This window comes from Spizellomyces punctatus, assembly GCF_000182565.1.
Source record: "Spizellomyces punctatus DAOM BR117 chromosome Unknown supercont1.5, whole genome shotgun sequence".
NCBI classification, from domain to species: Eukaryota; Fungi; Chytridiomycota; class Chytridiomycetes; order Spizellomycetales; family Spizellomycetaceae; genus Spizellomyces; species Spizellomyces punctatus.
The window spans coordinates 568,951-591,559 of record NW_015971541.1 but is presented as its reverse complement, the minus strand read 5'-3'; the positions used below and the strand labels follow the sequence as shown (position 1 = coordinate 591,559).

General features: G+C 48.0%; 10 protein-coding genes across 11 annotated transcripts; 6 read left to right on the top strand and 4 right to left on the bottom strand.

Annotated features, from left to right (window-relative positions):
- Positions 1–34: 34 nt before the first annotated feature.
- Positions 35–1,476, top strand: SPPG_03291 (the record flags this gene model as incomplete). 2 transcript variants are annotated; one of them, XM_016751566.1, is made up of 7 exons in its annotated part: positions 35–277; positions 334–626; positions 683–703; positions 770–812; positions 876–1,010; positions 1,075–1,302; positions 1,366–1,476. In XM_016751566.1, 6 exons carry the CDS (start codon positions 88–90, stop codon positions 1,146–1,148), a joined length of 756 nt encoding a protein of 251 aa, XP_016609529.1. In that variant the 3' UTR covers positions 1,149–1,302; positions 1,366–1,476. The 2 variants fall into 2 exon arrangements, with proteins under 2 accessions (XP_016609529.1, XP_016609530.1); XM_016751567.1 differs by having other exon boundaries at positions 115–277; positions 1,075–1,144; positions 1,207–1,387.
- On the bottom strand, positions 1,374–2,322 carry SPPG_03290 (peptide deformylase). The gene is made up of 5 exons (XM_016751565.1): positions 2,276–2,322; positions 1,946–2,212; positions 1,735–1,875; positions 1,557–1,670; positions 1,374–1,493 (listed from the first exon to the last, which is right to left on the bottom strand). Exons 1-5 carry the CDS (start codon positions 2,309–2,311, stop codon positions 1,458–1,460), a joined length of 594 nt encoding a protein of 197 aa, XP_016609528.1. The 5' UTR covers positions 2,312–2,322; the 3' UTR covers positions 1,374–1,457.
- Positions 2,323–2,492: 170 nt separating this feature from the next.
- Positions 2,493–6,696, top strand: SPPG_03289 (uncharacterized protein). The gene is made up of 8 exons (XM_016751564.1): positions 2,493–2,684; positions 2,746–3,318; positions 3,388–3,859; positions 3,923–4,614; positions 4,691–4,939; positions 5,004–5,579; positions 5,643–5,998; positions 6,059–6,696. Exons 2-8 carry the CDS (start codon positions 2,755–2,757, stop codon positions 6,597–6,599), a joined length of 3,450 nt encoding a protein of 1,149 aa, XP_016609527.1. The 5' UTR covers positions 2,493–2,684; positions 2,746–2,754; the 3' UTR covers positions 6,600–6,696.
- Positions 6,697–6,850: 154 nt separating this feature from the next.
- SPPG_03288 (pyridoxal biosynthesis lyase pdxS) lies at positions 6,851–8,237 on the top strand. The gene is made up of 2 exons (XM_016751563.1): positions 6,851–7,046; positions 7,113–8,237. Exons 1-2 carry the CDS (start codon positions 6,936–6,938, stop codon positions 7,941–7,943), a joined length of 942 nt encoding a protein of 313 aa, XP_016609526.1. The 5' UTR covers positions 6,851–6,935; the 3' UTR covers positions 7,944–8,237.
- SPPG_03287 (V-type proton ATPase catalytic subunit A) lies at positions 8,093–11,051 on the bottom strand. The gene is made up of 14 exons (XM_016751562.1): positions 10,998–11,051; positions 10,728–10,821; positions 10,616–10,659; positions 10,466–10,550; positions 10,336–10,401; positions 10,134–10,279; positions 9,938–10,078; positions 9,724–9,875; positions 9,502–9,664; positions 9,211–9,442; positions 9,029–9,143; positions 8,703–8,970; positions 8,380–8,637; positions 8,093–8,317 (listed from the first exon to the last, which is right to left on the bottom strand). The coding sequence occupies exons 1-14, from the start codon at positions 10,998–11,000 to the stop codon at positions 8,228–8,230; spliced, it is 1,857 nt and encodes a 618-aa protein (XP_016609525.1). The 5' UTR covers positions 11,001–11,051; the 3' UTR covers positions 8,093–8,227.
- A 330-nt stretch (positions 11,052–11,381) lies between these two features.
- SPPG_03286 (uncharacterized protein) lies at positions 11,382–16,164 on the top strand. Its single transcript, XM_016751561.1, has 24 exons — positions 11,382–11,690; positions 11,754–12,017; positions 12,082–12,236; positions 12,294–12,353; positions 12,419–12,454; positions 12,521–12,616; positions 12,678–12,752; positions 12,820–12,880; positions 12,948–12,976; positions 13,039–13,143; positions 13,206–13,329; positions 13,390–13,487; positions 13,545–13,751; positions 13,821–14,152; positions 14,210–14,354; positions 14,425–14,584; positions 14,649–14,764; positions 14,819–14,965; positions 15,030–15,094; positions 15,158–15,224; positions 15,289–15,376; positions 15,443–15,567; positions 15,629–15,865; positions 15,933–16,164. Exons 1-24 carry the CDS (start codon positions 11,528–11,530, stop codon positions 15,960–15,962), a joined length of 2,985 nt encoding a protein of 994 aa, XP_016609524.1. The 5' UTR covers positions 11,382–11,527; the 3' UTR covers positions 15,963–16,164.
- Positions 16,165–16,350: 186 nt separating this feature from the next.
- SPPG_03285 (TATA-box-binding protein) lies at positions 16,351–17,823 on the top strand. Its single transcript, XM_016751560.1, has 5 exons — positions 16,351–16,634; positions 16,826–17,174; positions 17,260–17,361; positions 17,420–17,471; positions 17,540–17,823. Exons 1-5 carry the CDS (start codon positions 16,549–16,551, stop codon positions 17,554–17,556), a joined length of 606 nt encoding a protein of 201 aa, XP_016609523.1. The 5' UTR covers positions 16,351–16,548; the 3' UTR covers positions 17,557–17,823.
- Positions 17,762–19,547, bottom strand: SPPG_03284 (enoyl-[acyl-carrier-protein] reductase). The gene is made up of 8 exons (XM_016751559.1): positions 19,331–19,547; positions 19,162–19,259; positions 18,954–19,097; positions 18,773–18,880; positions 18,667–18,705; positions 18,493–18,595; positions 18,251–18,430; positions 17,762–18,194 (listed from the first exon to the last, which is right to left on the bottom strand). The coding sequence occupies exons 1-8, from the start codon at positions 19,510–19,512 to the stop codon at positions 17,879–17,881; spliced, it is 1,170 nt and encodes a 389-aa protein (XP_016609522.1). The 5' UTR covers positions 19,513–19,547; the 3' UTR covers positions 17,762–17,878.
- A 111-nt stretch (positions 19,548–19,658) lies between these two features.
- SPPG_03283 (uncharacterized protein) lies at positions 19,659–20,353 on the top strand. Its single transcript, XM_016751558.1, has 3 exons — positions 19,659–19,745; positions 19,806–19,920; positions 19,998–20,353. Exons 1-3 carry the CDS (start codon positions 19,696–19,698, stop codon positions 20,181–20,183), a joined length of 351 nt encoding a protein of 116 aa, XP_016609521.1. The 5' UTR covers positions 19,659–19,695; the 3' UTR covers positions 20,184–20,353.
- Positions 20,354–20,666: 313 nt separating this feature from the next.
- Positions 20,667–22,589, bottom strand: SPPG_03282 (uncharacterized protein). Its single transcript, XM_016751557.1, has 7 exons — positions 22,353–22,589; positions 22,233–22,288; positions 22,153–22,165; positions 21,653–22,014; positions 21,392–21,593; positions 21,159–21,326; positions 20,667–21,094 (listed from the first exon to the last, which is right to left on the bottom strand). Exons 1-7 carry the CDS (start codon positions 22,465–22,467, stop codon positions 21,039–21,041), a joined length of 972 nt encoding a protein of 323 aa, XP_016609520.1. The 5' UTR covers positions 22,468–22,589; the 3' UTR covers positions 20,667–21,038.
- Between the last annotated feature and the right edge of the window lie 20 nt (positions 22,590–22,609).

Below are 22,609 nucleotides of genomic sequence, written 5' to 3'. Positions count from 1 at the left end.
TGATCTGCATTACGGGACGTGATCGGAATTGCCTCGTCCTCAACACTCTCGACCTCGTTTTATCAAAGGATCGGGGCGAACGGAGCCATGTACAGGCCGCTATTTCCTTCCGTGATGCATTCACGCACACATTGGACACAGCGGGTACCCAGTGTGGTCTTGAAGTTGATCCCAACCTCTTTTGCGACATCAAAGAAGGCCCATCTGCCATGTGTTTCCGATATTGCGGTAAAATACTATCAAGTTCCTGAGCTGGTGTCCAAGACAAACTTTACTGGTAGACCGCTGTCCATTCAATTGAGTATAATACGTCAATCATTTACTCTACATCAGCTCCACTCCTGTTTTCATATCAGAAGCGTGCATTCAGCTCACCCGTAACAAAGGCTGCACCAGATGATGATGTTATCCGTCCACCGCAAGACCAGGCCAAATACATCGAACCAAAATACTATTACGATGAAATTGCGGCACGAAATACGAGGTACCTTCTTGTTGCAAGTTTTAGCGTCCTTGGTGCCGTTGCTGCCAAAAATATTGTCACCGATTACATGGAAAATTTGGCTGCGTCCGCGGACGTGCTTGCCTTGGCCAAGGTGGAGCTAGATATGGGATCTGTGCCTGAGGTAAGTACATCTTAACTGATTTGACGGAGCCACCCCCAGTGATATTTTCGTCCAAGGCAAAGAACGTGGTTGTAAAGGTAAACAAAGGCATGTCATGCAGATGATTCGACTGTATCGACAATTGGTACGATACTTTGGTTCAGTGGCGCGGAAAACCAGTTTTTATTCGGCACCGCACAGCAGACGGTGAGGAGTTCCACTGATTGAGTTTGTCGTGTATCCTGACTTGACATTACCTGATGGTAACAGAGATCGCTGAAGCTCGCTCGGTTCCCCTGAGCGAGCTCCGAGATCCTGAAAAAGATGAAGACCGCGTTAAAAAGCCCGAATGGCTAGTGATGCTGGGAGTCTGCACACACCTGGGGTGTGTACCCATTGGGGAAGGTGTGCGCACCCGGTCGTGAGATGTTACATCAGGGATCTCTGACCTCATCTGTTCCATAAATAGCTGGGGACTATGGAGGATGGTTTTGCCCATGTCATGGTTCTCATTATGATATCAGTGGACGTATCCGAAAGTGAGCTGTGAATATGTAGGGACACGTCATTACTGGCTATGCGGTTGACCTTTCAATTTCAGAGGACCCGCCCCATTGAATATGGAAATTCCTCCATATGACTTCAATGAAGTCGACGGCAAGATAGTCATCGGCTAGGGAAGCGTCATTTAGATGAGGCATGTATCGCATACACGGTGCAACGTAGCACGGCGTCCAGTATCTAAGCATAAACAAAGCAGGCTCGATATGCTGTTCAGTGCCGAGGTTGTTCTTGCATGTGTATATTGTGTGGTTTAGTAAAGATAAATTACAATGCTGATGCCATTGCCGCTCATCGGCCTGTATACAGCTCATACTTGTCAATGTACTGTAAAGGGGTTTACCAGTCAACGATGGAAATATGCAGAGATCGTACATAACATAACCGCACCTTATCATGTCGGAAGCTCTTGCAGTCCATGCGATCCGTGAACAATACACCATCAAGATGATCCATCTCATGCTGAAGTAATCTCGCCAAAAATCCCCCCGTGCTGAATGACACCTGAAGAATAGCAAGGTCATTCAAACAGGCACCAGCTGCGAAACGTAAAGGATCTGATTCACACCTTGTTGCCCTTCAAATCCAAAGCTTCCACTTTTACATGCCCCGCTCGCTTTACCAGTGCATTGTAATTGGGCACGCTTTCACAACTCTCGTATTCTGCTGACCATTTGGTTTCCGGGTCCTTGTCTGTTATTAAAAGGGTCTAAAGTTTACCCAAGTCTCAGTTTTGGCTCACCAAGACAGGCTATCAGAGAATAAAATATAAATCATACAGGGTTGATTAGGAAGGTCAACGGGACTGGATCGATGCGTCTTTCTTCCAACAACTTTTTGTCCTCGAGCCGGTAAGCAATCAGCCGGATAGGATGCCCAATTTGCGGTGCAGCCAGACCGACCACAGGAGTATATGGGGAGGAAAAGACGCCCTTCATTTCACGGATGACTCGCTGGATTTTTTGAGTAGGAATGTCTTCGACTTTAATTGGTTCTGCTTTTACACGCAGGGACGGGTGCCCCGCTCGCAACACCGTGGGTGCTTTCTATGGCCAGAAAACGCTCTTTAGTATTTTACATTGTGCATAAAAGGTGTGCAGCCTGCTTACCCTGAACCATCCCGTGAGCCTACTTGCAGCGGACATTGTTGAAAACCCAAAACAAAATCGACGACGAAATCGACGGAAACCAACATCCTTGTCACGTGCGTATAAGATGAAATGCACCGCCATTACATGACTGTGCCATTTTTCATTTACCTAAAACGGCGATACGAAATGACGTCCAAAGTGTTCAAGGCGAGTAAGGCCTCTTGCCCCTTTAGCAGCAAAGCACAGGTCATCTGTTTTTCGCCCTTCGCCCAGCCTACCCGCCCCCCCAACGCAGGCGGATTTTTTTTTCTTTTGAGCGTTGGCCGAGTTCCTCCCCGCTGGGGAATGGTGACAAGGAGCATAGGGCATCTGCTGAGCTAGTTTTTGTAGCGTTTTTAAAGCTGTGGAGAAAGGTTTCAAGATTAGTGTAAGTTGTATGTGTGAGAAACAAGATTATAACGGTTGCATATGCTGACTATAAAGTGCAGACCTAAATCATGCATTCATACGTCAACCCTCACGGAGGGATGGACCTGGAGGAACTTCCGGTAGACTCGAATGCGACAGGGCACTCGTCCCTCCCTGGGTACACTCCGGCCCCCAGTCCACCAAGTAGAAACTTCCGCGAAAAGGCACTACCGCAACGGCCGTCGGGGTTACCAATGCCACCGGCGACGTACTCCATTCCAAATTATACTGACATCTTCCCTGCCCGCTACGCGGCCGATGCGGATTCTGTAGAAGCTATGCGCAAGTCGATGCAATCGGCGCGGAGGGCACACACCCTGTCCAGACCAGAGCGTCAGCGGAGTACTCGACGTGCAATATTGCGCTCTCCGAGCGCAGGTCCTCCTGCTGCCCGCGCTGGAGCAACCCGGCACAGAAATCCGTTGTCACAAATGCCAGAAGGTGCTCACAAAGTTGTGCATGATTATGCCGATAATAATTCATCCGAAATATGGCCTTGGTTTGCGAGGATTGTGACATGCTGTTTCCTGCCACCTTGTCTAAGGGCTTGCGGGAAAACGGAAAGAGCTGTACAACAGGCCTGGCGCGAAAAGGTGACGTGTGCCTTATTGCCTCACAATGGATCTCGTTCAAACACTCATAACTATATCATCACATTGCAGGTTGCCCTCTGTATGATCATTGCCGTCATATGTGGCATGGTTGCATTCTTGACCGTTGGATTACAAAGGGTGCTCTGTCCGAGCTCCACCAACGAAGGCCGGGTTGCCATGTTCAACAAGGACACCAAGGCTTTTAATCCAGGCTCGAGCAATACAGTTATCATTTCTGGCTACGAATACAATTTTCAGGGAGTCCAAGCGGCTTTGCAAGCAAGAGGGTTTGTTTTGGACACAGTCTGGTCCGGCGTTGACATCTCCCGCCTTTTTGCGGCGAATGCAGATGGGTCGTGTGGGGCATATTATACGAGCAAAATTACTTGCACGTTTCCAAACTCTGTTCTCATCAGTCCCACTGGGAACTGTGCCGACATTCGGTGGGTTCAGAATGTGAAAAAGGTGCAGCGCTTCACGGAATGGAACAACGTGGATGGCAAAACTAAGCCTCCACACGCTTTGACTGTCTATAATGGAGGTAAGGCATTATAGTATTGCTGTGGTGCAAGGTGTTCTATTCTTAACTACCACATCATCATAGCGTTGATAAATCTGACCGACTACCTGACTGGACCGCAGCAAGCGAGTAATCGGCTTACGCCATTGTTTTTCGACAATTTGGGAAAGGATGGCACTTACAGCTATGTCAGAACCGCGGACGCACGCCATGGAATAGAATGCCTACAGAGGACGTATCGCGTTGGCTTCGTTGGTGAGGAGACGACAGGCTGCATCTCTTCAATGGTGATCCAGACAGTGTCCTTGATCATAATTTTGGGCGTTGTGATAAGCCGGTTTTTAATGGCTATCTGGTTCCACTGGTTCGGCTCGCCGAACTTGACAAAGAAACCAAGGCATACGAATATGCCGGTGCCAGTAGGCTCGAATGGCCGCGCACCATATTCGGGGTCATACTCTGGTTCCTACGGCGACTCGAGTTACTCTCCCAATGGCGACGCAGACCTGTACACTATCCTGCTTGTGACATGCTACTCAGAAGGGGAAGAGGGGATTCGCGGAACACTTGACTCGCTTGCCAATACGGATTTCCCGGATGACAAGAAGCTTCTTTTCGTCGTGGCTGATGGGTTAATTACGGGTTCGGGCAATGACCGGTCCACTCCTGACATAATTATTGGGATGATGGAGCAAGACTCACGATTACCTGCGCCAGAACCAAAGAGTTATATCGCCATTGCGGATGGTACCAAGCAACATAACATGGCCAAAGTGGTACGTGCACGACGAAAAGTCCTAAGATATGGCTCTGAGCGACCGGCTTGTTACTGATTCCTGCTTCACTGTCTAGTATGCTGGACACTACGTACTCGGAAATCATCGAGTTCCAATGATCGCGGTTGTTAAATGCGGGACACCTACTGAAGCCACGCAGCCAAAGCCGGGCAATCGGGGCAAGCGCGATTCACAGCTGATCATTATGAATTTTCTGAGTCGTACTTTGTTCAATGATCGCATGACTGCTTTGGACTATGAACTGTTTTACCGGATTCAGCAAATTGCAACCACAGCGGATATGTACGAAGCGATACTGATGGTGGTATGTTGCCATAGCGTGTCACCTTTAACCTTGGGCGAATGATATGCTGATTGCGGATCCTCAGGACGCTGACACAAAAGTGGCTCCGGATTCGTTGGGGCACATGGTCAGTGCAATGAAGAACGACGTCAGTATCATGGGTCTCTGCGGAGAAACTCGCATCGCCAACAAGACTGCAAGTTTCACATCTGCCATTCAAGTGTTTGAATACTACATTTCTCACCATCTCGGTAAAGCTTTCGAATCTGTCTTTGGAGGTGTGACCTGTCTTCCGGGGTGCTTTTGCATGTACCGCATCAAAGCCCCAAAGGGTGATATGGGAGCAACCGTTCCGATCATAACAAACCCGGGTATTGTGGAGGAATACTCGGAAAACGTTGTTGACACATTACACAAGAAGAATCTCTTGCTGCTGGGCGAAGACCGCTTCCTCTCAACGTTGATGCTGCGTAATTTCCCTCACAGGAAGATGGTGTTTGTACCGCAAGCTATATGTTGGACGATGGTCCCTGAAAAATTTAGAGTCTTGCTCTCTCAACGGCGAAGATGGATCAACTCTACGGTGCATAATCTGCTGGAGCTTGTCTTGGTCCGGGATTTGTGCGGTACATTCTGCTTCAGTATGCAATTTGTTGTTCTCGTGAGTACATGGAAGTATTGACTATCCTGGTTAGACGAAACTTGACATTTTTTCTCTCCCAAGCTCGAGCTGGTTGGAACGGTGGTTCTCCCTGTCGCTATTTGTCTGACCCTGTACCTTATCATTTCTGCCGTCGTCTCGCAATCCGCTGAAGTAGTCCCATTCCTAATGCTGGCGGCGATTCTGGGTCTTCCAGGGTTACTCATCATTGTTACCACGCGGAAATTCGTCTACATTATGTGGATGCTTGTATATTTAATTTCGCTCCCAATCTGGAACTTTGTACTGCCAGCGTATGCTTATTGGCATTTTGATGACTTTTCGTGGGGTGAGACGCGAAAGGTCGAAGGGGAGCAAAAAGGGGATTTCCACGGGAAGAAAGAGGGTCAATTTGAGTCGAGTGCAGTTAGCATGAAAAAGTGAGTGTTGCGAGTAAGCGGTTCGAGAACATTCAGATCAGTTGACCTGTTGACTTTTAGATGGGCTGAATGGGAAAGAGATCGTCTGTTGTTTGAGCGGTATCAACTCTCATCTGAACATGACAAGGAGACAGAATATCGGCAGCAGAACCCTAGACTTGTGACACCGCAACAGGCCCCGCATCCCTCGCATTATTCATACCCGCACGACCAACGTGCGTCACAATTGGGGATCCCTGCAGAATTTCCATACCATCCTGTTTCCGTACCTCCACCTCCACGTGAGCGCACTTCAATGCCTCCCACCGTGGGTGGGGTCGCTGACTGGCCGCCACCTCCAGGCGGAAGCAAAGACCAGCACTACCCTCCGCTTCTAATGGGAGGCCTTCCCCGTCCTCCCGCAGCCTTTCCATCGAATCGACCCGTTTCTTCCGCACTGTTCCCTCGATCAGAGTCCGACTTGGGCCCTTCATATGAGATGAACATGACAGCGCCACGACCTACGGCTGCTTCTGGAATACGTAATGGAAGTATTGAATCTGCCTTGGAGTCTAGCTCCTCTGGAAGTTCCTCCTCCAAAGGGAAGCAAAGGGCAATCTAAAAATGAGGTGTTTGCAGATATGTACTTGTAGTAGTAGTCTTAATTGTATACGATATATTTTTATATAACCTTTGGATTATCATTTCATGTTTTCTTCTTGTCTCGTTCATCCCGTTTTGTTTGGAAGACTTTATAACGGTGGATAAAATCTCACATCTTTAAAATCGATAACGTCAGCACAGTCACGTGGTATCCCCAAGTGTTGCGGAAAAAATGATTCGAATGACTCATTCCATTTTTTGATGGCGATTAGTAAAAATTCCCTTGTCCTTTTATATTTGGCCTTGGTTTGGTTTTTTGCCCCCCAACGCAGAGATCCCCAGCTTCCCGAGAAACATGACATTTTCTACCCCATCAAACCTCGTCCCAGAGACCAACGGCGCAGCAGTAGCTGCTGCTGCAAAGAATGACTTTATTGTCAAGGCCGGTCTCGCCCAAAACTTGAAGGTGAACAATGAACACTTTTGGTCGGTTAAGACTTTACACTCAATAAAGGCTGCTGTTACTCTCTAGGGCGGTGTGATTATGGACGTGGTGAACGCGGAGCAGGCTCGCATCGCCGAGGAAGCAGGTGCATGTGCTGTCATGGCTCTCGAACGGGTACCAGCCGACATTCGCAAAGACGGCGGTGTGGCTCGCATGTCCGATCCCAAAATGATCAAGGAGATCATTGAGGCCGTAACTATCCCCGTCATGGCCAAGGTTCGCATCGGTCACTTTGTCGAGGCTCAGATCATCCAGCACCTCAACGTTGACTACATTGATGAATCCGAGGTGTTGACTCCCGCCGACGAGCAACACCACATTGACAAGAGCAAGTTCAAAGTGCCTTTTGTCTGCGGTGCAAAGAATTTGGGTGAGGCTTTGAGGAGGATCAACGAGGGTGCCGCCATGATCCGGACAAAAGGAGAGGCTGGAACGGGTAACGTTGTTGAAGCTGTACGACACGCACGTCAGCTTATGGGAGAGATCCGGAAAGTCCAAGCCATGGCGGAGGAGGAGCTCTACGTTTACGCAAAGGAAATCCAGGCCCCTTACAACCTTCTTAAAGAAACCGCACGATTGGGCCGTTTGCCCGTCGTCAACTTTGCCGCCGGTGGTGTTGCAACTCCCGCCGATGCTGCCATGATGATGCACTTGGGCATGGACGGTGTGTTTGTGGGCTCTGGCATCTTCAAGTCGGGCGACCCTGCCAAGCGGGCCAGGGCCATTGTCCAGGCTGTCACCCACTACAATGACCCTGCTGTTTTGGCATCTGTATCGGAAGACTTGGGGGAGGCGATGGTTGGTATCAACTGCGATTTGTTGCCAGAGGAACAAAAGTTTGCCAAACGCGGTTGGTAAAGCTGTAAGAGGCGCTGGTAGCCATTGTATGGTGTCCATTGTAGTTTACGGCTGGGTGGATAGCTGGGGGACGCGTTGGGTAGCAAAGCACAATGGGGTGCAAGGGGTAGATTCTCATATTTCAGACGCTTTAGCATTGCAATTTTCTTCTTTTTTTTTATCATGAAAGGCTATAGATGTTGAGATTGGACATGATTTTTGTTTAACAAATACGGTCTTTGTATTCGGAAGCGGATGTTACAAATTCTAATATTTTCCTTCCTATACCAAGAGATGAGAAGCGTCTAGTCCAACAGACTCCTAAAGCGCTCTTCCATCTCCTTGTTCAATTTTGCGTACCGCTCCTTGATAGCCTCCTCTCCATCAACAGGGTCCTACATATACAGAATGCATTTGTAAAATTGAATTCACAAGAAAGACGCACATCATTTCGTACCTCAAACTTCATTGAGCTCAACTTGTAAATAATGTCACCCATTTGCTCACGGATCTTTGCCCAAGTGATTTGGTTCGATGAAGCCTCTACCGTATGCCGTGCCAAATCGTAAAAGGACATCATATTGCGCAAGATACCGACCGTCTTGTAGAACGGACAGTACCGATCGTAGTTGGAGTATCCGTTTTGTTGGAGGAAGTCGTCCTTTAAAAGCTTGGCCACCTCCAAAGTGATCTTGTCGGACTCTGCGAGGGCACTCTGTAAACCAATTCGATCAGAACGTGTCATTGACAGGAAAAATGTAGTATTCACAATGATCACACCTTTCCGACGAGTTGCACAATTTCTGACAAGTCCTCCTCAGACTGGAGGACTTCTTTTGCCTTTGTTCGGATGCTCACAAACTCTGGGTCAAAGCGTTCGTAGTACGGGTCCAACGCCTTCATGTACTTTGAGTAACTGACAGACCAGTTGACAGACGGGAAATGCTTGCGCTGAGCCAGCTTCTTATCTAAACCCCAGAAAACTTGCACGATGCTGAGCGTGGCGAGCGTGACAGGATCTGAGAAATCTCCTCCAGGGGGAGATACGCTGGAATTATTCAATGGTAAGCTCACGTCAGCAAATACAGCTGGAAAGCAGTACATACGCGCCCACAATACTGACGGAACCCTGCCTTTGCGGGTTACCAAGACACACAACCTTTCCGGCACGCTCGTAGAACGAGGCAAGCTTAGCACCCAAATAGGCGGGGTATCCACTGTCTAGTAAACAGCAAAGAACGTAAATTAGGCAATGTGTTGTACGTGTCAACAGCAACTAGGTCCTTACCCGCAGGCATTTCAGCCAGACGACCAGAGATTTCACGAAGCGCTTCAGCCCATCGAGATGTTGAGTCTGCCATCATGGCCACGTTTTTACCCTGATCACGGAAATACTCTGAAAGAGTGATTCCGGTGTAAATCGACGCCTCACGTGCTGCCACAGGCATGTTGGAAGTGTTGGCAACAAGTGTGGTACGCTTCATAATAGGCTCCTGCCTCCCGTCCACTTCGATGGAAAGCTAAAGTGTGCAGCAGTTAAGGTTCCTATTACGTTTACGTCCATGGTACAGGATAATACCTCAGGGAAATCCATCAGGACTTCAGCCATCTCGTTTCCACGCTCACCACATCCAACGTAAATAATGACGTCCGAGTTTGAGTACTTGGACAGAGCCTGGGAAATGACGGTTTTACCACAGCCGAAGGCGCCCGGGATGGCCGTGGTACCCCCTTGTACGCATCTGCACAAAAACAACCGTTATTTTGATGCTGAACGGGATCGCAAATGGTCAATACTCACGGGAAAAGCGCATCGAGCACTCGCTGTCCAGTGAGCAACGGGTAATCAGCAGCCAACTTGTCGGTTACGGGACGTGGAGTTCGAACAGGCCATGTCTGTAACATTGTGTACTTTGTCTTCTCTCCGTTGAAATCCGTCTCCAACACAGTTTGCTAACGAGAGTCAAATGAGCCTACGTCTAACCATGAATGCGCAACTCCCGTCAGTCGCTCACGTTCAAGTCATATTGACCCTTCGGGGCAATGTAAGTGATTGTCCCTGCCGCTTTCGGAGGCAGCATAATAGCGTGGTTGGTGATGAAACTGTTTTCGTAAACTTTTCCGTAGATGTCGCCCCCAGTTATGTGGTCGCCGACCTGTCACTAAGGTCAAACAACTCGTCGAAGATATAGTCCATCACATATTCCTCACTTTGAAGTTGACAGGCTCGAAATCCCAAGTAAGAGATTTATTAAGTGCGGGAGTGCTGATCCCGCGGGGAATATAAATGCTTTGAGACACATCCTGAATAGCTTGCAATGGCCGCTGGATTCCGTCAAAGATGTTATTGCAGATTCCTGTTCCATAAATTAGGTTTATAGCCCCGCTTCAAAACCGTTCCTGTTCCACATACCAGGTCCCAGCTCCACCGACAATGGCTTTCGTGTCTTTAACACCGGGTCACCAACAGTGACTCCAGCTAGCAATGGAAAGATTAATATTCGTCGTTAATCATGTAGAATATCACCCTACACAAGACCCACATGTCTCCTCGTACACTTGAATGGTAGCCTTATCACCGTCGATACGAATCACCTCTCCCACCAATTCGTAGTGTCCGACGCGAACCTGCGACCAGCAATATGAGGACGCCTACCATCTCCACAATCTTACGACCACCAGTTGGTACATACCAATTCAAACATAGCGCACCCAATCATTTGCTCCGCCACGACCACTTTGATGGTTTGTGTCATTGACTGCTGGTAGGGGATACTGCGCGTAAACTGCCTCGTGTGAACTCACCAGGACCTGACACCGAGTAGACATAACCGAAAGCGCTCTCCTCTTCGGTATCCCGAATTTTGGGAATCTTTTGTGCATTTTCTAGTGCTCCAGCCTGTAGAGTTGGGAATTTGGTGAGCTGAACGCGGCAGCAGAAGATGCAGGATGATTGAATTGGTGTGGTTTTCTTTGCAATCCATCAAAACGAATCCCACGTCTTCACATGTTGTCCGCCGAGTCCACAAGGTTGATATCATGATAATCTCCTATTCCCAGACCCCTCATGCTTACCATTTGTAAATTGTACGTGTGCGTAAAACGTGAAAGATGGCCGATTTACAAACCGCCATACCAGCTGTCGAGGCTCCCATCATCGAAGGGGGACGCGGTGGCTGGTCACGTGATTGACGACAATCCACTTTGACGTTATCAACTCGAATAAGCGCTGCCCGGCTGTATCGACGTTACGCCGTGCGCAAAAGTAAGTGCACAGCGTTCAGGCTGATATTTCAAGGGTTTTGACGGAAATCGTCGTGGCCGTCCGTATTCCGACGCTGTCATCCGCCATGAAGGCCGCCATGACATGCATATGATCACGTGCCGGATGAGGAGGCTTAGTAAGGACGCGTGAGGGTTGCAAAGGCCGACCCCAGCGTTGGTTCAGCGCCTTTCGAGCTACGAGCATTGAAAGCCAAACAATTTGAACAACAGCTAATGTCAACGGAACTTTCCATCTCACGACGTACGTAGTTGTAAGGGAGTCCTTAGCACGATAATTGGATTGTACATATTACGGAGTGTGCTATCGGAATTGTCTTCAAATGGCGGACTACTTTGATATTGCTCAGAGTCTGCTGTTGAACGACCGCTGGAAACTATGGCTGTCTCCGGAGGAAGGAATAGTATTCATCAACGCAGCTAAGGACCAGGCAAAATGGACCGAGTTTATGAAAGGACCCCAAGTGTCTGCGGACGGTGCAAAAGGTTTGTCCAGTTGGTCTTGACGCTTGGAACCTGTGTCTTACTTTCATTTATGCACTGTTGTAGAAGAACCGGAACATTCGCAAGGTGGAAGCCGTTTTGGCGGCGCTTCCGTTTCTTCTTCCACCATTGCAAACTTCCGTATCCGTGAGATGATTTTTGAGCAATTGATACCGGAACTCTACCCAGATCGGAAGGATTTTACCACGGCACTCGTCGACAGGGACTCCATCAACGACATCCTGCTAGCCAATACTTTGAAATCTCTATCAAATGGCAATGGGATTCGAAAGCAGACGGATGTCGACGACGAATATGATGAGAATTCTGGTACCGTCTTATAGATCTCAGCGCTTTGAAATTGTCGATGTCTGATTCTCTTGCCCCGTTGCAGATGTTGGGTCTGATGGTGATCAACAGCGACAAAAGGTGCCTGCATTTAGCACTCTGACCGAGGAAGTGGATGTGAAAATGGATATCCCTATCGACGATATGTACTATAGCTATGATTACGATGTGGAAGCTATGGATTACATGACATCGCTCAATGTACGGAACACTTGAAATGGGATTATCTGCTTGATATTCCTCACATTCCATCGACAGGAGCGCGTTTCTCGAGAAGAACTAGAATTATTTGACCACGAAAATGACAAGACAGAGGCTGTAAGTTTTAATATTTCAAAGGAAGCATCTTGCGGAAAGGAGCTTACGTCTCCATCATTTTACAGGACGAAATGACAAAAGAGGTCCATTCCAGCCTAAAGGTAATGTATGATGTCGACCTGACGAGTCCTACGCGGGCAACTGATATAGAGCGTTCATTTATCCAGTACCTGTTTATGGTTGTGAACAAGCAAGCCGAACCAGAACGCCTTCAAAATATAAAAACATTGTTAGATGAAGTTAGACCGAGCAGATCAAAATGGGTGGGTGTAAGCCAGTGTCACGTCACCAGTTAATTATGTCTTTGTCTAATGAAAGCTACAGCACAGTGAGAATATTGGACAAGAGGAGCTTTACGCGGCATTAGAGAAGGTTTTGAATGATTTGAAGAATTATACGGTACGTCGAGGCTTCCTTGGTCGTCACGTTCTTTTTCAATAGATGTGCTCAGTTTTTGACATTGCAGGCCCATTCATTTCCATTTTTGAAACCGGTTGCGAAACGTGAGGCTCCTGACTATTATGACGGTTCGTTGAATCTGCAGAGCATGCCTGACTTCCCTCATCAATCAAATCTCAACCTCGTGCTTTACAGTCATCAAACACCCGATGGACCTCGGAACGGTAAAGTGCCTTACAGTCAGAACTTGCTTTCCAACCTACAGATTACCAATTCCATTCGGTAGATGACAACAAAGTTGAATAATCACCAATATCAGAGCAAAGCACAATTCTCAGAGGATCTATACTTAATATGGTCAAACTGTATGCTGTACAACACGATACCACCAGTAAGTAGTACTGCGACAGAGACTCATTTTTCTCATTGTAACTTCGCCTGAATTGCCTCAAGGATAATATTTATCGACGTCATGCGACGGCAATGCGACGGAAAACAACTGACCTTTTAAAGAAGGTTCCTGATATCACGATCATCAAATCCCGAGCTGATGAAGAAGACTCGGATGATGAAGAAGGTGGGCTCTCAAGCTGGTGCACCGACCACTTTTCGGGTCGCTAACCCAGTACAATTGTAGAAACCCCCAATGGAGTTGCAAATGATACCTCAAATGAAAATGGAATCTCGGTAACCACCGAGCAAGATCGACCTGCACAGGTGGATGAAAAGCGATCGGTAAGTACTTGGGATTCGTAGTGCTCTTCAAATGCTTACGGTCATCGTTCTATTCAGGCGTCTGTACTGTCTGAGATTCCTGAGTACGCTGGATCGCCCGCAGTGGAGGAACATGAGGCGGCACTTGCCAATGACAGTGCACACTTTCCAGATACAATGACCCCCGCCCCGCCGGATGAGACGACTGAGGAGGCCATTGATGAAGGCAATATTCAAGAGAGACGGTGGAAAGATGTGACCATGCAGTACCGTTACGAACTATGCGTAAGTTCGTGAATGTTGGCTCGAAGGTGATTCACATGGTATTGAATATGGCAAAATTTGAATCATCAGAGCAAACGCAGAGCTCAATTGAAAAGACCCTTTCCTGAGCGTCAAGCGATAGTACCCACGAGGGAAAGTTTGGGGGCATCAGTGGACGACGAGAGGGAATACGTGCGTCGTAACAAGCGACGCAAACTCGCATATTCTAAATTCAAGGATCCTTGCAAACGAAGAGACTCTGCCATGAACCTTTCAGAGGATGAGGAGCTTGAAATCGCTCTGGAGGAAAGCTTTCTTCCGGAGCTAAAATACACTTCTGGCTGTGTGCCTTCCTTACCCTATCCACCCTTTAAAATTGGCAATCGCGTAGTCGACCCGTCACAGCTCTTTGAAGATCCGAGGTATGACCCTGCTTAACTATTTACTCCTATATACAGAGTACTGAATGCTGCGTAAAGTGAGCTGTTGCGCACGCAGCCATCCTTATCGGATTTCCCTGAAATCCGACCGAAGCGAAAAGGAATACTGAATAGTCAAATTGATCGAAATATAAAGGACCTTCAAAAAGTGAAGGAAATTCACGCGAAGATCCTGGGTCGTGAGGTAGGACATTTTCTTTTTGGAAATGGCATGTACGCGGTAGGTGCTGATATCTCTCAACTCTTTGCGATAGTCGGGAGTGACAGACGAGACTCCGTGGAGGTCGCTCGTCAAACCTTATCAACCTTGCTGCAGCGAAACGTCACTACCACCGTTCACCCTGAACAGCGCCGCAGCCGCCGATGTGGCAAAGCAGAGCGTAGCAAAATTGCTGATGCATTCTGGCTTCGATGGTTGGTTTATTCCTCTCGTGGGACCATATCTTTTGCAAATAGCTTACAAGTCTGCTCTCCCTAGTTGCGTCCGAGTCCGCTTTGTGCACTCTGACCGATACTTTCCTGGATTATTTTCACAACATCGGGAAAACACTGCGCCTTTATATGGATAAATTCTCTAAAACAATGTCCCCTGAGGTGAGCTTTGGCGCAAAGATTTATTCTGCCGTATATTTAATATTGGATACGAAGGACCTCTTGCTCCATGCACTGCAAGAGAATGGCGTTGAGAATGTGAACCAACTCGACACGTATATTCGGCATGACATTGAAAGATATGGGGATAAGTTATATGATCTTCGCAGGAAGATGTCTTATGCATACAAGGATATGGTTAAGGTTGGCTTGGAATCTCGATGCTGCCATCAAGCTGCACTTCGATGTCTAATCATTGCGTGTCCAGCGAGCTGACGGTGAACTCGAGGAAGACGATATTGATGTGGAGGAGGCCGCCGATGATTTCATGAGGTGAGCATGATAATAAAGAGAGAAAACAGCTTAAATGTCGTGTCCTAATGGATGTTACCACAGTGGCAACTTCTTTGGCGATTTGGACATGCTCAGCTTGCGGGAGCTCGGCATCGAAGGGATCACCAGCGTGAGTAGACAGTTGTATCCCCTTTTGTATATGCTGAAGACACTGAAATCATTCCGCATGACAGATTCCACGAGAACTTTGGAGCAAAAAAGCAGACCGACCAATAAGAGCACGAGTTCGACGGCAAGCGCCACAGAGGGAGGAAGAAAATGGTATGAATACTATGCATTGAGGTTACCGTCGACGCCAATCATAACGGTCGTTGCTTGCCGGGACAGCCCCAATTGAAGAGGCAGTTGGCAAGCCATCTACGATACCTTGGAGACCCGTCGACATTCACAAAGTCATTGGCTTGCTACGACCTTTCTATGATAGAAAGAGAGCAGCTGGTGACATGATAGAGGTACGTGTTATTGTTCAAAACTACATCGTGGAGCGAAGCGATAATGACAATCAATCCATAGGATGAGTTCAAAGAACAAGCTGGGCCCTCTAGGGCTAAGATCCACCTCAGTCAGGCCAAAGTCGGCCGGAAGCGAAGCGCAGGAGGCGGGGGTGGAGATGAACCTCCCAAAAAGAAAAAGAAGGGTCCTGACCCGGCCCTTAAAGCCCAACGGGAAGCCGAAAAGCAACGCAAGGCCCAGGAGAAGGCCAACCGCTTGAAGCTCAAGGAGGAGCAAGTTAAAGCGAAGAAAGGGAAGGTAATGTAAACCTTTTAAAATTGGTTCACCCAAGTCAATCATTACTGATGTCGTAATCAAAAATAAGGGAAAGAAAGCTGGTCAAATAGCAGCGTGAGATTATTTCTTGTGTCAAGTTTGGAGAGAGGCTGAAGCAGATAGATATGAGAAGTGGCCGAATGAGGAGCCTGCAGGAAACGTTGCGGGATCCCCGATTTTATTTTTAATTGGTGTGAATCTTTTATTGTTGATGTGATGGACAAGAGTAATTTAATCGGTTGAAAATTGCAAAATAACACCCGTAAAGCATGAGCCTGCCCTACAAATGTTCCATTCTGCGAACCAACTAATATATGGCCCATCGCCAATGCATGCCATGTCCATCCAACAACTCCGGGTGTCCGATAGTATTACGTCAGCACTACAGCGTTACTAAGCCTCTGTCATGTGGCGCGGCATTCCAAACACCACAACTATAAAAGGAGGAGTTGCCCCCACTCTCCCATCAGTCTCCAAGTTTTGGCAGGACTGCGAGAGTTTGCTGAATAGAGGCGTTCGCGAATTTCCCTTGACATCCGCGCGGAATACAACAACACTCGATTCTCTCTCTCTCCTGTTCTCGCTATCCCTCCAATCCGTTGAATCCGCGTTGTGTTCACACAGGGTGCTTGCTTTGATTCCAACAAATTCCACTGAGATCCATAATGTCCCACTCCGTAGCCGCTGACCAGATTATGACGGATGCCCATGTGAAGCCTCCATCCGCATCTGGGATTGTCCCTACACTGCAGTGAGTGTCCCATATCCTCGCCCTAAAGATGTTGCTGGCGGCAGGAGGGTCCCGTTTGCAGAGGGAAGAAGAAGCTTGTTTATAGTTTTCTTAGCTGTTTGTCTTTGCTCGTACCCCGTTGGCTTTTCTCTTGTTTCTCATACAGCATTGCTCACCTCTTTTGAAATTTTGTTACGCTTTTTTCAATGAAGAAATATTGTGGCAACAGTCAACCTAGACTGTCGGTTGGACCTCAAAACCATCGCCCTTCATGCTCGTAACGCCGAATACAACCCAAAGCGTTTCGCTGCCGTGATCATGCGTATACGTGAACCTAAAACCACAGCCCTAATCTTCGCTTCGGGGAAAATGGTCGTTACTGGCGCAAAGAGCGAGGAAATGTCAAAATTGGCGGCTCGCAAATACGCTCGTATCATTCAGAAGCTCGGTTTCCAAGCAAAATTCACTGATTTCAAAATACAAAATATTGTTGGATCCTGTGACGTCAAATTCCCCATCCGTCTTGAAGGACTGGCTTTGAACCACGGTTCTTTCTGTAGTGTAAGTATGCTCGATCACAATATTCATCCGTGTAGGTCGTTTTTGAGTTCTTTGACGCTAAACCTGGGGACGGTTTAATCGCTAGTACGAGCCTGAGCTCTTTCCTGGACTTATATACCGCATGTTGCGACCGAAGATTGTACTACTTATTTTCGTCTCAGGCAAGATTGTACTAACTGGCGCAAAGGTAAGGTCTTGGTATGGGTGGTCAACATGTTCAAATTTAAAACTAACGTCCATGATAGGTCCGCGATGAAATCTACGCAGCATTTGAAAACATATTCCCTGTGCTAACTGGTATGTATATCTTGGAGGTGATTAAACACCTCCTTGCCGACACTAGATTGGTATCCTTCGCTTTGCAGAATTCCGTAAACCGTAAAATCAACATCCTCTCCTCACTACATGAGACATTGCAAACTCAGTGGACCCCGATCGTACCATCCATTATAGAGGGGGATCGCCGCATTGAACAGACTTTAAATCCGTTAAAATGGGCTGGTTCCGGTACAGTGGACGTATTCCCTCCGTTTTGCCAACCCGAAACACTTGTCGGACGATGGCAATGTACAAAGTTCTACCTTCTTGGCGTGTCAAGCTATTCAATAAAATATAATTTGGCAATATATGCCATTGTGTCTAAACAAAATGCGTACTTGATGATTTATTAGCCACACTGTGCACATTCCATCGTGTTGGGATATTTAATCCATCACAAATATCTGCTTTCCACCGCTGAACCCACTCATGGCCTTGCGGATACTCGCGATAGCTGTTTCCTGTATGTTTGGTGCATCGCGCAGAGAGGTTGTATCATGCCAAGGTTCCCGCAGTTTACCCGCTTGTGCCAGCTGGAACAGTTCGTCGAGCATGGTTGCTCGCTCCGCTTTAGAATGCGTCTCATACCATCTGGTCATCCAGAACCCTTGGCTCGTTAGATTTTTGAAGATAAACAGTGAAGTAGGTAGGATGAGTGGCTCCTTGGACATTCCACCGTATGTTACCAGATGACCATCATGTCTGCATTCGTTTCTATGAGTTTAACAGCGATTATAGACTTGTTCACCGCGACTCACCCTAGCAAACGAGCAATATTTGTAGCACTCTTGCCGCCGACGCAATTGAGCGCCAACCGCGGCGGTGGCCCCAAATTTTTAACCTTCGCGGCAACCTCTGGCTTTCGCGCATCCTCTTCCGATATCACCATATCCGCTCCAATGTCTTGCAAGTTTTCTGCGATTTCATCAAAATTGGGTCTGATCTTACTAAGTACGTGTTTCTTGCTCGAATGGATCCGCAGGCACGAGTTGAGACTAACCTATTTCGGATAACGTTCACAGTTTTGATATTCCAGGCCTTTGCGAGCTGAATAACGGACTGGCCAACACCGGAATTACCACCATTTTGTACCACAACGTCACCTTTTTGCCACGTCATCACAATGTTAATAAAGTGCAATCAAAATCACATTTATCGAAGTTCGCGATTTTACCAGGCTTGAGCGAGACGAAATCGCGCAGCATACGGTACGCTGACAAAAGCGCGAACGCATCAGCAAACGCCCCGGTGTATTAAAGGCGCAGAGAACTTGACGATACCTGTACAGGGATTGACACTGATCGTTGCTGCTATCAGTGGTGAGACCCCGTGCTTATTGAGCTTCAACAGCTCATCTGGTTTGCAGCTAGCGTGCTTCCGCCAAGTACCTAACGTAGCATAACGAAGATCAGCGATAACTGAAAATTTACTGTAGATCGGCGAATCGACAAACTTACGCACCGAACCCGCTTGCTGTTGGTATCACCCAGTCACCCACTTTCAAGTCTGTAACGTCATCTCCAGTGGCTATGACCTCCGCTAACCCTTCATTGCCACCAACGGCTCCAAGCCCGTCTTTGAACTGTGGCTTTACCGGGTATGTTCCTGATATTTCCACGGAGGGTAAGCTATCCAGCAGTAACTAGGCAGATATTTGAGGCGTTCCTACCCTGGATCTGGTTGATATCCGCTGGGTTGATAGGCGCCGCAACAAAGCGAATATGGACTGTGGACCTTGTCAGCGGCGGAAGTGGGACCTTTGTTATGCTGGATACATGTTATAAATTCAGAATTCGTTTGTGATATTAACAAATTCGCATTGCACTGCTCGCCCATACTTTAAAACCTTCTCCGGCGGTCCATATTGTGAATATGTCAAGGCTATGGCAGGCGAGCGAGCGAATGTGGAGCTTTTCCGCAGATAGCCCACACACACAGGACTTGGCACAGTATTTAAGGATCTCTTATGAAAGCATGCCATCCGCGGAGTAGCTGTTGGTATACGCTTTGACCAACTCATCGTGCTCAACAAACAGGTTGCAATGCGAGTTGGTGAAGACCATCCAACACCGCGCGATGACTCAATCGTCTGCTGTGCCATCCGCGCATTTCGGTACCATGGCAACGCAAGATCGGCCAACTCACAGCATTTGCGACCTTCAAACGGTTTGGAAAGCGAACAGAAAGCACAAAAAGGCAAACCATGTTTGGTGCATTCCGATCTACCATTGCGACTCTGGGCGGTCTTGTATGGTATGTCAAGAAAGGGTCTGATACAACCTGGGCGAGATGAAACTCAAGTTGGATTTCCAGGAAGCGACGTTTCCGCCTGACAGATACCCAAAAATATCGCCACAGAAAGAGGCTAAGGGCAGTAGACGAAGTTGTAGATACGCTGGTAGAGAGTGGAGTAAAACTGCGGGCTCTGGTGAGTGAATTTATGAATTCGTTCGTTTGGCTGATGCAAAGTCCTGAGAGGTTGCTAATTTGCGACTCGTGCACCAGGAATTGGCACGAAGGGCGCCAAAGGAGAGCGAAATGAGTCCGTTGGAAAAGTATTGGGTAGCCTCCAAACGGTATCGAAATGGAATCAAGCCTATACACTGGGTGCCTCACTGGACAAAAGTTCCACATGGCAGAAGATGGACTCCAAGTGTTGTTCACCACCGTCGAGGACCTCCTGGCAAATAGATCGACTGGCAGAGTAGGATGGTTAGGCATACTAGATGGGGAGGGGTTTGCATAATACATTATCGGGGCGGATAAAATGCGTATGACTGGGATCGGGCATGATTTAAGGTGGTTTTCGTCAGCAACGCTGTGTATATAGTCAATGCAATAGTAAAGTCTAACGCAAAAGATGTGACGGTCGTTGATTCATCCCTTCGACACGACAGTTGGTTCCTCCAGGGCAAAACCAACTAGAACTGCAACCACAATGTCCCATATCCATGGAATTCGCTTGCTTGGCTACATGCTACGCTTGAATGGCATGAATTAAATGCTGCTGGAATGCCTTTCATCAATCAGCCTGCAAATGGCAAATGTAGCGAACATCATTTCTTTTCTTCCTAAATCATGAGAATAGGGAGCGGACAGCGCGAACGCAGATCCCTCCCACAAACAAAAATTATCCACCTCCTCTGACCCCAAAGGTCAGGGAATCTGAAGCTCTCGAAGCAGGCGTGCATTGTCGAGAATCCCAAACAGGCGCTGCCTTCCTGATCACAGCGAACCTCGTAGCAGGTAAGTATGCAGAACAGCGGGGGTGCTGGGGACCTCTCCTTTTTATAGACAGCGGCGACTGCGCAGTGCGCACACCGGAGGCGTGGAAAAGCAACATACGGCATCGGTGGGTTGACTGCGCCTTGGTACTCTACCGTACTTGACAACACAGTTGCTAAGGTGGATTAAGACACCAAAACCTGATCGGGTCCAAGAGGTACGTCTGTGCGGTAAAGGGAGGAGATGGTCGTGACCTACAAGGTAGAGCCAAATCTATTGTCCACTACAATGTAGCGCAAAAGCAACGGCAACATGTCTGCATTATCGACGTTTGGCAGCAGGATCTGAGGGTTCATCCCATTTGCTTCTCTTGCGTCCTATGGCAATTCGAGTGTTTACAAAATGCACCTCAGCGTACATCATTGCACGGAACACACTCACCTGAGGCTGGTGCGGGTTGAACGGACGCGCCTCCAACTGCGCCTTTGTTCAAATTTGATACAAACTGAATCGCTCGCTGTTGAGCTTTCTGCACAGCGGCAGCGAGCTGTGGATTCAAGTTGCTGGCAACTGTCGGTGGTGGTGGTCTTTCGGTAGCCTGTTTGTGGGCTGGGCAGAAGGTGATCCTTTGTGAGGTTACTGCTATCTGATTGCTCGTAGGGCTCGTACCATACCAATGCGATCGAAAAATGCTTCTTCAGGGAATCCGTGTGGATCGTAAATCTCTTTTGGATAATTGGACCCAGTTTCATCCAATCCAAGGTACTCGATGAGCTTACTCATGATTGATGGGTTGCGGAATGCGTGAGTTTGTTCGAGCCGTGCGTTAAAGTGCATGCCTGAGCCTTTCAAATCCAGCCATTTCGCGATCTTCGCCTGGAGATCGTGTAGTTAGCTTGTAAACTACTACCAAATGCCAGAAGTGCTGTTCGAACCTGGGTCGCCTCATCGGCTTCATCATCCGGCTCTGGGGGAATGCCAGAGTTTTCTTCGCCTTCGATTGGTGGGGGCTTTAAAAGTTGGCGCAATTTCGCTTCGGCCTCTGCTATCGCAATGTCATCCACTGGTTCAGTTATACCCTGATGTAAACCAGTGGCTAGTCGCTCTCCTGATACACGAGGTGTCGTAGATGCCTGAGAGTGCGGGGAATTTGAGGGGAGATATGGTGATTGAAATCTGGAGCCCGATCTTGAGGGTGAGACGGATGGGCTGACGCCTGCCGATGCCGTTCCGGATGGGGGTCGACGTCGTATCAAATTACTTAATGGCTGTGGTGTTGTCGGAAGGTTTTGGTTTGCTTATTGAGATATCACCATTCAACGTCAGTTGACATGCTAATAGAAACGACACAGATGTGTTATTCTTGCCCCAAAAGCGTTCTGGAGCACAATTGCCAGAAACTTACCAAAGTTAACCTTTGTGAAATTAGACATACATATAGTTATGGGCTGCAGTCCACATGTTTGATAAGGCTATACTGTGTATTTAAAACGTCAGGAACGAATCGCGGCGTACCTGTCCGGCGGATGATCGGTGAGGTGTTTGGTTTGGTTTGGTAGAGGGAGAAGAATCTACCAGAGTACATCCAACAGATGAGAACTATCATCTATCAAGAGCGTCCTTTTCCCAGCTCACCTGTCGCAGTAGCGTTTAACAGGGCCTCTTGTGAGCCATTTTGAACGGGACTTCCTGCTTCACTTTTGTCTTCGTCGTCACTCTCTCCATACGCGAGTCCCAAGAGATTACTCATTTGGAGCCAGAATAGACGCAAAGATACTGTTGCTGGGGGCTGCGTGCTCGAAGGGCCGATCTGTTGGAGGTTCGTCGGTTCGTGATGGCAGACTGTGGATTATGATGAGAGTTCGATCGTTGACTCCCTGTATGACTGTGCC

Excerpts from the sequence above, each read along its gene's own strand:
- SPPG_03290 (XM_016751565.1), bottom strand. The coding sequence starts at position 2,311 with ATGTCCGCTGCAAGTAGGCTCACGGGATGGTTCAGG. Across the intron at positions 1,876-1,945 it reads TGACCTTCCTAATCAACCCT|ACCCTTTTAATAACAGACAA; the intron begins GTATGATTTATA and ends GGTAAACTTTAG. Across the intron at positions 1,671-1,734 it reads TGGATTTGAAGGGCAACAAG|GTGTCATTCAGCACGGGGGG; the intron begins GTGTGAATCAGA and ends GCTATTCTTCAG.
- SPPG_03289 (XM_016751564.1), top strand. The coding sequence starts at position 2,755 with ATGCATTCATACGTCAACCCTCACGGAGGGATGGACCTGGAGGAACTT. Across the intron at positions 3,860-3,922 it reads TTTGACTGTCTATAATGGAG|CGTTGATAAATCTGACCGAC; the intron begins GTAAGGCATTAT and ends ACATCATCATAG. Across the intron at positions 4,615-4,690 it reads AACATAACATGGCCAAAGTG|TATGCTGGACACTACGTACT; the intron begins GTACGTGCACGA and ends TTCACTGTCTAG.
- SPPG_03288 (XM_016751563.1), top strand. The coding sequence starts at position 6,936 with ATGACATTTTCTACCCCATCAAACCTCGTCCCAGAGACCAACGGCGCA. Across the intron at positions 7,047-7,112 it reads GTCTCGCCCAAAACTTGAAG|GGCGGTGTGATTATGGACGT; the intron begins GTGAACAATGAA and ends GTTACTCTCTAG.
- SPPG_03287 (XM_016751562.1), bottom strand. Across the intron at positions 10,551-10,615 it reads GGTGCGCTATGTTTGAATTG|GTTCGCGTCGGACACTACGA; the intron begins GTATGTACCAAC and ends TGCTGGTCGCAG. Across the intron at positions 10,079-10,133 it reads TCGAGCCTGTCAACTTCAAA|GTCGGCGACCACATAACTGG; the intron begins GTGAGGAATATG and ends CCTTAGTGACAG.
- SPPG_03286 (XM_016751561.1), top strand. The coding sequence starts at position 11,528 with ATGGCGGACTACTTTGATATTGCTCAGAGTCTGCTGTTGAACGACCGC. Across the intron at positions 12,881-12,947 it reads GGCTCCTGACTATTATGACG|TCATCAAACACCCGATGGAC; the intron begins GTTCGTTGAATC and ends CGTGCTTTACAG. Across the intron at positions 15,377-15,442 it reads ACAGAGGGAGGAAGAAAATG|CCCCAATTGAAGAGGCAGTT; the intron begins GTATGAATACTA and ends TTGCCGGGACAG.
- SPPG_03285 (XM_016751560.1), top strand. The coding sequence starts at position 16,549 with ATGTCCCACTCCGTAGCCGCTGACCAGATTATGACGGATGCCCATGTG. Across the intron at positions 17,175-17,259 it reads ACCACGGTTCTTTCTGTAGT|TACGAGCCTGAGCTCTTTCC; the intron begins GTAAGTATGCTC and ends TTTAATCGCTAG. Across the intron at positions 17,362-17,419 it reads TTGTACTAACTGGCGCAAAG|GTCCGCGATGAAATCTACGC; the intron begins GTAAGGTCTTGG and ends CGTCCATGATAG.
- SPPG_03284 (XM_016751559.1), bottom strand. The coding sequence starts at position 19,512 with ATGAGTTGGTCAAAGCGTATACCAACAGCTACTCCGCGGATGGCATGC. Across the intron at positions 18,596-18,666 it reads TTTCGTCTCGCTCAAGCCTG|GTGACGTTGTGGTACAAAAT; the intron begins GTAAAATCGCGA and ends CGTGGCAAAAAG. Across the intron at positions 18,431-18,492 it reads GTGAACGTTATCCGAAATAG|ACCCAATTTTGATGAAATCG; the intron begins GTTAGTCTCAAC and ends TAGTAAGATCAG.
- SPPG_03283 (XM_016751558.1), top strand. The coding sequence starts at position 19,696 with ATGTTTGGTGCATTCCGATCTACCATTGCGACTCTGGGCGGTCTTGTA. Across the intron at positions 19,746-19,805 it reads ACTCTGGGCGGTCTTGTATG|GAAGCGACGTTTCCGCCTGA; the intron begins GTATGTCAAGAA and ends TTGGATTTCCAG. Across the intron at positions 19,921-19,997 it reads GAGTAAAACTGCGGGCTCTG|GAATTGGCACGAAGGGCGCC; the intron begins GTGAGTGAATTT and ends CTCGTGCACCAG.
- SPPG_03282 (XM_016751557.1), bottom strand. The coding sequence starts at position 22,467 with ATGAGTAATCTCTTGGGACTCGCGTATGGAGAGAGTGACGACGAAGAC. Across the intron at positions 21,594-21,652 it reads AAGCCGATGAGGCGACCCAG|GCGAAGATCGCGAAATGGCT; the intron begins GTTCGAACAGCA and ends CACGATCTCCAG. Across the intron at positions 21,095-21,158 it reads TCAACCCGCACCAGCCTCAG|GACGCAAGAGAAGCAAATGG; the intron begins GTGAGTGTGTTC and ends GAATTGCCATAG.